The following is a 12269-nucleotide window of genomic DNA, read 5'->3' on the forward strand; positions in this document are numbered from 1 at the left end:
ATGATCTGACCATGCATTGAGCAAGAAATATTTAGGTCTACCGTCACAGTCTTGTTTTTTGTGGGCATTGCATGTTCACTGATCATCTTTCAAGTGAAAATAAATGGCCCTACATACAAAAAACAAATAGCAACTTAACTGATTCCTTAAGTTTTCCCTAATAACAGTCTTTTGATTCACTTCGCTCCCTTTATAGGTGGCTAGGAGAATATGGATTAAAAGTCAGGAAGGTCTCCTGTAAAAGGACATAAATGATCAGAAGAATTGAGCTAAAATTCAATGCTTTCTGACTCGTTTCTGATCACTCATATAAGCTACTGTAAATTAGGTCTACAATAAAGCTTTTTTTCATGCTATATGAAAAAAAAGTTATCCTGCTTGACCTAATTTGAAGACAGCAGCTTTTTCACCGTAGTGGCTTTTCAAACCAACACTATATTTAGTAGGCCTACTGTTATAAATACAGTAATAATGGTAGGCTTCACTTACTTGTCATTATATATAGGCCTAAACTAAACCATATATATAGGCCTAATTATTCAAATTTAATGACAACAGAACCATCCTATTCTGATAAAATGTGCTGTACCACTTTAACTGTTCTAATTCAAAACTTCTTGAATGAAAATAAGTTCAAGATAAAGTTACGGAATCTTGGTCTTTTGGGGAGTAGTGCTCATTAACAGAATTCCATACATTCACACTTCCCTCAGAGAAATATAGGTTACCTATAATGTGTGCATTACGAGCCAGAGGGACAGAACAGGCTGTACTCAGTGGAAATGCTAGAGGGAGCGATCCCCCTGTGTGCATCTGCGTATCGATGAAAACGCTTTACAGCAGGAGGCTGAATGCCACATGGTGAAATACATTACATTTTATTACATGATGAAATATATTAAATCCGGACCGACTGCCATTTGGATAAATTGTTCTAAGTATTTGAACTATTGTCCTGGGTGACCTACGCAGCTTCCGCAAAAATGCTGAAATGATCATTTGGAATCCAATTGTGTCACCCTCAAGTGTGATGTCGTTGTTGTTTTTTTCTTCCTTACTCTCAAACTTATTGTCAAAATAGGAATTTGACAATAGATTAGAAATTAGAAAAGGAATTGGAAAATACATGAGAAACTGCACATCAGATAAAAGAGTGTAGAGTTTGGGTGAAATTTCCTTTTTTTTATGAACTAATGACCTCTGTCAGCCAGAATGTGTGTCTAATGTAGCTTATTTCTTTAAATATTACAGTGACAATAAAATGCATTCAGTTCAATTCATACAAAATGTCTCTAACGCTATACTAATGTAACATTGATGTTTTCTTCTTCTTCTTCTTCTTCTTCTTCTTCTTCTTCTTCTTCTTCTTCTTCTTCTTCTTTTCTTCTTCTTATTTTCATGAACCAGTGACACATTTCCAAGGTGACATCAATATCTGCGGTAGAATCACGTCAGAATACGTTAGGAACGTATGGATTAGGAAGTTAGGAAGGAATGGATTTAGCAAGTGACACCACAAACGAACCACATACTTTAAAAAAAAAAATCAATGTGTAAATATTGACTGTTGTGTATCACTTCCAGTGCATAGGATATTGAGTTAATCAACAATCACCTTCATTGACATTGTATTGTAAAATATTGGAAGAGAAATCAAGCACAGATGTCCCCCATCACTTCATCACAACGCTGTTAAATAATACAAAGGTGTTGTAATTATGGCTAATAAATTCATGATTCCTGAATAATGCATCTGCGGATACACAGCTTGTGATGGAGATTAGACATAACACGGCAACACATGATAATTTGTTCTTTCATCTGTGTACAGTACTAATTCAATTCTTTGTCAAAGGTTGTATGTTATGAGAGCCCAATTTTTTGACCATCTGCTGCTGATTTTAATGTAAGTCAAAATACCTTGGAAACCAAGAAAAAATACAACCAAAGTTGCCTTAATTGCAAAGAAAATGCTAACAGTTTTTTTTTTTTTTTTGAGTGCGATGGGCATAATGACATTTTATTATTATTATCAAAATATATTTTCACTTTGCATGGATTCATTCATGCAATGTGATAATATGGTGAATTCAGGTAAATTGTGCCACTTTTTTTGCCGCATATAAGCGAATGGCCCAAAGTGGCCCAATTTACCTGAATACACTTTAAAAAGTGAGATGGCCATCTCCTGATTTGAATTAACCATTTTGGTTGTATTTACTGTAACACAAATACCTCATGTTTGTGTTTAATATAATTGTACAAGTTTAAAACGGAATCATGTGCAAAGTTGGAACATGAAATTGTGCCTATCATGGATGAAGTATCACTTTCATGCCATCCCACAATAAAGAATAAATAATAAAAAAAATAACAACTTCCCTTATTCAGCTTCACAGTCAGTGTCTCTTTCCCTGCTATGGCCAATAGAACAGCAAATGCAAAGGCTGTTCTCTTTTCCTATTGTTGTAGTCCCTCAACATAAGGTGTTACACCAGTGGATCGCTGTAATAGTCACTGAAGAAACTTAACTACCATAGTACTACACCACAATGACAGTGCACCGGGCCTTTAGCAATAGCCTACTTTACGACTTGGTCATTGCCATTCTGGTAACAACTAATTTATAACAGGAGCCACGTCTTACTGGGTTCAAAGCCTCCTTTCAATCCTAGAGGTTTTATTTCAGAGTAGCAATACTAGCCGCAGACTGTTAATTCAAAACAAGTTGACAATGTGAACAAAATTGGACCTTTTCTGTGTGGTTGCTCAGGTTTGTTTTGCACTATTTTATAATTTACCACACTCAACGACCTAAACTTTATTTCTGTAACAACTTTAAGAGAGAAACTACTAATAAAAAGTGAATCAACTAGAATGTAATGAAAAAACAAGTTGTTGCCCACATGAAACAACATCAAACATTTAAGACACAAGACTTAAGACTAGTGAGGAAACAAAATGTATGGGACACTGTAGGCAACACTCCTGACATGCAAAAAGCAACCAAACGGGTAACCTTTCCGCTGGATCATGTGACTTCATGTGTCTAGTGAATCATGTGATGTGTATTATTGTCCTGGGCTCCACTCTCTTGTCCAAGACGATCAACGTCAAACGCTCCTCTGACATCACAGCAAAGCAGCCTTCTGACGTGGTTGATGCTGTGAAAGCATACACCAATACTCCACCCATGTGACAAATCCTCCCGACGCAATGACCCCTCCACAGCGGGCCACATGTGTCCCCCTTTAGTCATCTGATACTGTATGCTCGACTCTTCCGTGCGTGCGTTACGTGTTTCCACTTGAATCATGTGATGTGCTTGTCTCTAAGCCCTCTTTTCCGTGTGGTTACTTGTGTCCACTTGAATTATGTGATACTAGAGTACGGTATGCCTCCTTCAAACTCTCTCTCTCTCTCGTCCCGTGTGTTACGTGTGTTCACTTGAGCCATGTGCTGCCGCACATAAACACTAAAAAGAGAGAGAAACACAAAGGGGTAGATAGAGAGAGGTTATAGAAACAGGAAGACACACACACACACACACACACACACACACACACACACACACACACACACACACACACACACACACACACACACACACACACACACAGATAAAAACATGGAAGGCGATAGAAACATAGAGAGAGGGAGGACAGAGGCAGCTAGAGAAGCAGAGAGAGGGAAAGAGAAAGATAGAGTGATAGACTCAGCTACATGAGGGATGAGTGTTTCTCATGCCTGGGCCCTGGTGACCCGACGGTGGCTCGGTGAGCATGCAGGCCTGGCTCTACCGGTGGCGGCGGAAGGCGATATTTATAGTGTTGGCCCGCGGCACAATGTTCAGCCGTAACCCGAGATACCTCGTTGCACACACAGACACACACACACACACACAGACACACACACACACACACACAGACACACACACACACACACACTGGTGAACTCAGCTCTGCCCAGTCACGTTGTCTCAGATGTCAGCTGGGGGAAATAGTGTCAGGCGGTGCATGTGCTGCGTGCCAGCTCGCCCGTACGCCTGTCCACTCGTCCATCAAGCCCTCCATCCATCCAAACGCCCGCCCACTCGCCTCCCAGCTCTGCTCGCCCTGGGTGGGTGTACGGTACATGCGTATGTGGGTGTGTGTTTGGTCTCTTGTGCGAACAGCGGGTGTGGGTGTCGGTAGCGTTTCCCAGTCTGCCCAGGCATGTCCGCAGAGGAGCTGCGACTGAGAGGAGACTCGAGCTCGAACATCACCGCTGCCATGCCTCTCGAGAGAGCCACCTGGCCGCAGTGCCCAGCCAAGGACAAGGGCGAGGAGGAGAGAGATGGGGAGGAAGAGGTCGATGGGGAGGAGCGATGGCAGTCTAAATTCATCAGCAAGCAGAAAGAGGGGAAAGGCGTCGAGGAAGAGGAGGTGGAGATGGATGACGACGAGCCATGGCAATTCACTGGACCATCAGCGGGTGGCTCGCCCAACCAGTCGGACGAGTCCGAGCCAGAGAGCCCTCCGGCGTTCATACGCAGGAAGGTGTCTTTTGCCGACGCTTTCGGCCTCGATCTGGTGTACGTCAAGGAGTTCAGCAACCAGACGTCGGACGACAAGGTAGAGGACCTCCTGTGTGGCCTGGATGTGGACGAGTACTACCTGTCCTGCGTCTTCACCTTGCCAACCTCGCCTCAGGTGCTCGCAGAGACGGTGGAAGAGCGCAAAGTGGCGTTGGAGTCCCTCGAGCTAATGCCTGGCACGACCACGCTAAGGGGAACGGTGCGAGTCGCCAACTTGTGCTTCGACAAGGCCGTGTACGTGCGGACGACCTACGATAGCTGGGGAAGTCACTTTGACCTACTGACCGAGTACGTCCCCGGGTCTAGCGACAGGGAGAGCGATGGATTCAGCTTCAAGCTGACGCTGGTGCCTCCGCTTGACGCAGCGGGCATACGCGTGGAGTTTTGTCTGCGTTACGAGAGTGCCGTCGGCGAGTTTTGGGATAGTAATAATGGGCAGAACTACACACTGTACTGTAAGAGACGGGAACACTTGATCCCTGAAAGCAAGGGGAAAAGAAGAGAGGAGGAGGAGGAAGAGGAGAAGGCGAAAGAGATGGAGATAGAGAAGGAGAGGTTGAAGGAGAAGAAGAAGAAAGTGCCAAAAGTAAAGAGTACACGAAGCTGCCTCAAAAGACCAAGGTAAGAGGAGACATGTATTGGAAACAAAATGTTCCTGGCTGCTAAAAGCATAACTCAACTACCCTCTCCAAACACACACACACGCACATACACACGCACACACAAGCACACGCACAAACACACATACACAGAGCAAATTATTAAAGATTAAACATTGTGGAATTAAACCACTATCAAATGCTGGTCTGGAGTGCTTAGTGCAGTATGTAACCAATAGATGTCACTCCGCTGCATCTGAATCCACTTGGCTACTGTCTGTTCCTTATGTTTTAACATACACAGTTGTTCATGTTTTGATTATGGGCATATGGGGCCCCCGTGTAATGCTAGACAAGAACCTTATTCATCCTTTGTTGATAGTAAGAAGACCTCCCCCGAACCTGACCCGGTGGTGGTGTCAGGAACAGCAGAGATCCCAGGTGAGTTACTGAACCACTGTGCATAGGTCTGTCACAACCAGGCAATCAAACTAGGCAATTAACCAGGGCCACCTACTGAAAGGAGGCCCCTGGTAATGACTGGTTATTTACTTGTATTCAAATGACAGTAATGTCAGCATTGTGAGCAAGGGAAAACCTCCCTATAATGACTAAATGACAGAAAAGTGCAATGGTCAAAATCTCTCTTGTAAAACATCTCCACAATAGATGAGAAAAAAACAGTCCCTCTTTGCCTAGGGCTTCTCAAATACTTTGAAACAGCCCTGGTGGCACTACAGTATATGGGAATGTAATCCCTTTTGTGTTGATGCTGAGCTCATGAGATATTAATTTTGTTTATTCATATTTTGTTTTTTTTCCAGATACAGTCTCGCAAAGAGCAGCCAGGCCTGCCAGCAAGACAGTGGACAGCGCAAACAAACGTGCTGATGAAGAACGCCTACAGAAATCATTGGTAAGGTCGATTTTCATATCGATTTTTCAGGCCGTAAAGTTGTTTTTTTTATTTTGAGAGTTTTTTCAAGACCCACAGAACATTGAGTTCTATGTCCATGTCAACACCACACCTATACCAAAACACAGATCATACTCTCCTCTGTCATCAGTAAAAATGTTTATTTTACCTCTTTCATATCCATCTGTTGAAAATAAGTGCTGACTTCTTGCCAAAAAGCTGAGAAAACCTCATTTGGAGTAGGCCTAGAGCTAAACCGTATAGCATGACCCCTATCCACTCTCTCAGCTATTTGCTTTTTTTTTTTTTTAACTCTGCCAAGGAAGTTATGTTTTGGGTCACGTTGATTTATCTGTCTCTCTGTCTGTTTGTTTGTCTGTCTGAAGGATAACTCAAAAAGTTATGAATGGGTTTGGATGAAAGTTTGGAAATTAGTTGTTGGAAATGGCAAAAGGAATAAGTGATTACATTTTGGTGGACCAAAAGATTCTTCATCATTGCGAGATAGGGCGATTCTAACTGCACATAAAGAAGGCAGATAGACTTGTTACAAAATAATGATTTGTAATATAGTCAAATGTTATATCAAACAGATTCCTTGGCGGAGGCCTGCACCCTCTCAGTGCATTTCTAGTTTAGTATGACATCAGATTTTTTTTGTCAAGCCTGGTCACTAAATGAATCAGCTATGTTGAAAACAGAGAACAAGAAACTAGACCACTGTCAGCTGCTTTGCTATTAGATATTCTGTGATAATGTTGAAATTATTATTGTGATTGTCATGATTTCTATTTGATATTTCCTGTTTTATGCACTCTCTTCCTTGCCCTGACTACCCTTCTGCTTAGAAGCATGATGTTCTATACAACATAGGAGAGATGACCCTCAAGGCCTAGCTGTAAAAAACAAACATCAACAACAACAACAAAAACAGTAGAATAGACATGGGTAGATGTCAACGGTAGTGGGTGTTACTATTTGAAAAGACATCTGGCGACACCAGAAGCAGTGAATGAGTTGAATACACTCATTCTTGCCAAAGGCATGAATCGATACCTTCGTCTTTACATGGGGACAAAAAGTATGTATTGTTTTAATTTGGCATAATTATAATGTTCACAAGTGTAATTTTTGGTCTCAAACTCAATGCAGAAAAATATTCCACGGACCCGGCCTGCAATCTCTGCAGTGGGTTTGTGGAATGTTGTCTGCATTGCATAGAACCCATGCCATACAATGAATGTAAACAGTGACACTCAATGGGACTCTTTTATTATTGGACACTTCCACACACAAATCAATTGCATTTCTTGTACCCTACACTCAGGCTTGTTTTTGGTGTCCTGAAAATTAGATTGTGTGATGAACACAGACGCTCCCTGTGGTATTCCAAGAAGCTCGTTCAGTAGAAAATCAGGATAATTTGAGGTAGTGGATAATCATCTAATAGAACAGCTTTGGTTCCTCATTTTCTTACCCAAATGCTGTCTGCAGTCTCTCTGCTAGCATGTTTACCACTTCCTGTGGGTTAACTGAGCCTGGCTTATTGCTTAACTACATTGTTGAAATAGCCTCCCTTCCTATTGTAAGCTGAGATACTTTAAAGTGTGATTGGAATGTAAACTGAATAACACAGAGGACACCATGGAAACATAGTGTGCTGTGCAGAACTGAATAAAATGGTAACCTGATACCAACAATCATGTGAACTGTCACACGTGACCTATTAATATATGCAGTCTCGTTTGGAACACAGTAATGATAGGAATGTAAACATGAGTCAAATGCTTTGAGCAGCACGTGTTTGAAAACAAAACAAAAAATCATCATTCAAACATTTTCATTATGTTATGTATAGCAGTATTTCTCAACAGGGGTGCCGCAGGCGGAAACGTGGCTGATAAATTAATTTTGTCACATTTGTCTAAATTGATAAGTTAATGTTAGTCAGTGGGATATTTCATCTGCCATTTACGCACAATAAAGTAAATATGGGTCGCCCCAGTCAGCTGCAACTTCGAACGTAGGTTGTGTGACAAGATTCAAGATTCAAGATTATTTTTAATGGTCCAGAAGGAAATTTGTCTTGGACATACATAGCTGCCACACACAACATACACATGACGCCAAAAAACAAAAACAACAATAAACACACACATACATAGACGTCTCCAAATGTGTTACTTTTCTAAGCTTGTGTGGTATCGGATTCGATGCCATATTAGGGCTTGTTGGTTTGGGGTGCCTTAACATTTTTCATGAATTTAAAGTGTGCCTCGCCTAAAAAAAGGTTGAGAAACACTGATGTATAGTCATTGCTCTTGGTTTTGGACATCTTCTCGGACAGTTACACACAGGAGACAATGTGTGTGTGTCCAACATGATCTCCAAAAATTCCGTGCTCCTGGACACGGATGTTAAGGACACAAAATCCGTGTCCAGGAGCACGGATTTTGCCAAAATTCCGTGCTCCTGGACACGGAATTGTTTTCCGTGCTCCTGGACACAGAATTGTTTGAAGTGCTTTCTATAGGCTATTTCCACAGTCTTGTGTTTTCTCAGGATTTTTCTCATTTCAAATATTTTGTCTAAAAAAAAAACATTTCTTACTGACAGGTTAGGGTTAGGGATTGTTTTGGTCTGGGCACAGCTAGTTTTCTTTCATTCATTATATGAGTTTGATAGCCTAGCAACCAACTGGAAAAGGTATTTCTCAAAAATATGTCTTTAATGACAGGTTAAGGTTAGGGAATGTTTTGGTCAGGGCACAACTTAAATTGCTATAGCATTATTTTGTTTAGGATTAGCATTTGGTATGTATTTTCTAATGATAGAGTTAACACAGTGCTGTGGTAATAGCCTATAGAAAGCACTTCCGTGTGCCCATCACGGAAAACAATTCCGTGTCCAGGAGCACGGAAAACAATTCCGTGTCCAGGAGCACGGAATTTTGGCAAAATCCGTGCTCCTGGACACGGATTTCGTGTCCTTAACATCCGTGTCCAGGAGCACAGAATTTTTGGAGATCAGGCTGGTGTGTCGTGTGTGTGCATGTGTGCATGAGTTTGTGTGTGTGTGTGTCTTGGGCTTCTTGTTCATTTCTATAAACCCATGGATAGATCATGATATATTTTTTAGTGTTAACAGTCATTTGTGGTTTGTTTCTCAGGTTGACAGTCGGATGAGTAGAAGAAGAGCTCGGCTGTCCCAAGTCAGAGCCCATTTTGCACAGAGGCAAATGGAAGCCCTGCTGGGCCACTGTGCTAGTGGAGAGGGGGGAACTAGCGAGTCTCCTCCATTGATACCTGCTAGCAGTGTGGAAGCATGGAACAGCGCTCCACTGACAAGCACAGGACTTTTGAAGGATGAGCGCACTGACACTAGAATTATGGACCAGGCTCCGGTGCTAACATACCACCAAATACCACTGCTGTCACTCAGCAGCTGGGACAAGAACAGCACTGCTGGGCAGAAAGACCTCTCAAGTAGCAGCGCAGGTAACCAGGATCTGTGCAGGGGAGCTACTCTGGTACACAGTCAGCAGCGAGAAAGTGGACATAGTGTGCCAGATCGCGTTTCAGCAAGTTACACCACCAAGGAAGAGAGTGACGGAGTGGAAAACAGCTCCATAACTGCTGTCGAGGAACTGGAGACCCGCTCTCCTCCTCCAATTGTGTCGCCGTTCCGGCTCATCGGTGACCAATCAGATCCAATGGAACCTGTCCAGGTGGCACAATTGCAAACCCAAATGGTCGCCGCTGGCCGGGATTCACCCCGGCCTCCGGCCAACGAGCATGTGACCTTGGCGGTGTCGCCCAGTGACATGGATCCAGGGCAGGAATGCGACCTGGTGGTGATTGACGATCCACAGGGTGAGGTGGCCAAAGCTGTGCGACCCGACCTGGATCTGGGTCTAGGTCTGGGCCTTGGCCTGAGAAGCAGGAGGAGCAGAAGGGCAGAGGTGGAGGGTGTGACCAGAGACCAGTCACGAGTAGATAATGAGGAGCTGGGAGCTACTCATGTGTCAGCGGGTGTTGAGGTTGAGCACAGTGTTGAGCAGCAGCAGCACCTGGCTGCTGAAATCGAGCGACCGGCTTTGTCTTTGCGCAGAGGGACTAATGCACTCAAACAAGTGACAAGGCCGTGGGCGACAGGAGACGTGGCAATGGCAGGGGAAGAAGCAAAGACAGAGGCAGAGTCGCAGGGGAAGATGGCTCAAGAGGGAGAAACTGCAGAGGAGGGGACATTACAGCTTGTAACACACACAAGAGCAGAGGCAGAAATAGAGGTGTTAGCACAGACAGTGGAGCAGGCACAGACACCAACACAGAGAGCTGAAAATAAACCAGAGATAGGTGCAACAGAGGTGCAAACAATAGACAAGACAGTGATGGAGGCGTCTGAAAATGAAGAATCACAGATTCTTGAAGCACATACATGTATAAGAGAAGATGTAGGGATACAGGCTTGTGAGAATAGAGTGCAAATACATGCTGTGCACACAGCAACAGAAGATGCAATAACACAGGTTCATGAAATTGAACCTCAAACAGACACATCACATACAAAGGTGCAGAGCATAACACAGACAGCGCCACAGACAATGACAACCAGTAAGATGCTAGAAATCGACACAGAGGAGGCAAGGCAAAGGTTAATGAAACCTGATGAGGAAACGGCGTCATCACCACCCATGCAGCCACAAGAAAGGGACAGGTACACAGTTGAACCAGCAGAAGCAGCAAAAAGAGAATTACAATCAGAACACAGAGCAGCCAAAATATCAGCAGCGGTATCAGAAACACCATCCACAGCAATATCAGGAATGGAAATAGAATCAACATCTGCCACCCCAGGGGAACCTCTGGGTATCAGTGCTGTGGAACAAGTGTTACCTGGTTGCCATGGCGGCGAGGGCGGAGGAGCGGCTGTTGGGGGCATGCAGTCGGTAAACACCGCCACAAAGGTCACACGGGGTGAAAGTCAAGACGTCGGCAGCGCTGGTTACCACCCAGCAGCCCCCGGCAACCGCGCCGCCACCACAATGGTGACATTTAAGGACGGCGATGGGACAACGGCGCATGAGCATGCACATCCCATGAGGCAGCGGGTAAGAGAAAAGGAGGAAGAGAGAGAGCAGGAGAGAAGGGGGGAGGAGGAGGGAGCGATGATGGCCGTGGGTACAGGAGAGTTTCCTTTCAAAACCCTGAATGAGAGGCAACACAAAGAGTCTGCAGAGACGAGTGGAGATACGATTGGGATCAGGAAGGAGGAGGAGGAGGACTTATCAGGGGAAATGTCACATTTGAAAGAAGTGAAGAGGCAGTATGTCGTGTCAGCGATATCGCAGACTGACAGACTGGAGGGGAAAGCATCAAAATATGGAATTGAGAATTACATTGTGGCAAAAGAGGAGGAGGAGGAGGCGGATAGAGATGAGGACTGGAGGGACGAGATGGAGAAGTGCCTGGGGCTTAGAAGAGAGCAGGGCTACGTCAGCGAGCCGGCCCTTTATGAACAGTTTACAAAAGCCACAAAAGGGCTGATGAGAGATCCCCCGTCTAATTCATTGACAGCAAAGCATGATGAGACTGATAGTTCAACAGGACAATACAGAGGCTCAGAATCACAATACCTGGAAACACAAAATCAAGGAACTGTCGCTTGTGAAGGTAGTAAGGAATTGTTAGATGCACCAACCTCACATGGTCCGGATGGGGGGACTACTGAGGATATACCAGTGGTACATAGCAACACAAATGCACCAACACATAGGTCGTTAGAAAAAGACATGTGTCTTCCCTTGCCTGTCCCAGTTCACACGTCGTCAGACTCTCCCTGTTTGCACAGCACGCTGCTTGATCAGGATCTGTATCTCGCGGGAGATGTTTCACCTCTCTGCCAAGAGGGGGCAGTGTCCTGGTACACTGCTCGTGCTGTCTTACCTTCGCCTGGTGACGACCATGGGACAGCCAATAGGGTGAGGGGTCGTCGGAGGTCATCAAGTCTATTAAGAGGCTTGCAAACGATTAGAGAGGAGGGTGAGGGCCACATGAGTTCAGATGTGGCAAGTCCGCAACCTCTGACGCCACTGGGCCTGAGTAAGCTAAGATCGCTTGGCCCCTTCTCCAAAGTAGCGGCCATCTCTCTGTTGTTTGCCTTCTTCTGCTTGACGGCT

At 44.3% G+C, this 12269-nt stretch overlaps 1 protein-coding gene across 2 annotated transcripts in view; it reads left to right on the top strand.

The window, feature by feature from the left end:
* The first annotated feature begins 3973 nt into the window (after positions 1-3973).
* Positions 3974-12269, top strand: part of ppp1r3aa (protein phosphatase 1, regulatory subunit 3Aa) — a 9321-nt gene continuing 1025 nt past the window's right edge. The window contains exons 1-4 of one of the 2 annotated variants that reach the window (XM_063217378.1): positions 3974-5197; positions 5558-5616; positions 6000-6091; positions 6940-8142. In XM_063217378.1, the coding sequence (XP_063073448.1) occupies positions 4215-5197; positions 5558-5616; positions 6000-6091; positions 6940-6987 (1182 nt within the window). In that variant the 5' untranslated portion in view covers positions 3974-4214 and the 3' untranslated portion in view covers positions 6988-8142. Of the gene's footprint in view, positions 5198-5557; positions 5617-5999; positions 6092-6939; positions 8143-9260 lie in introns of those variants that run through there. The other variant, XM_063217377.1, reaches the window with a different exon arrangement.

The sequence above is a fragment of the Engraulis encrasicolus genome, chromosome 15 (genome assembly GCF_034702125.1).
Source record: "Engraulis encrasicolus isolate BLACKSEA-1 chromosome 15, IST_EnEncr_1.0, whole genome shotgun sequence".
In the NCBI taxonomy this organism is placed as follows: Eukaryota; Metazoa; Chordata; class Actinopteri; order Clupeiformes; family Engraulidae; genus Engraulis; species Engraulis encrasicolus.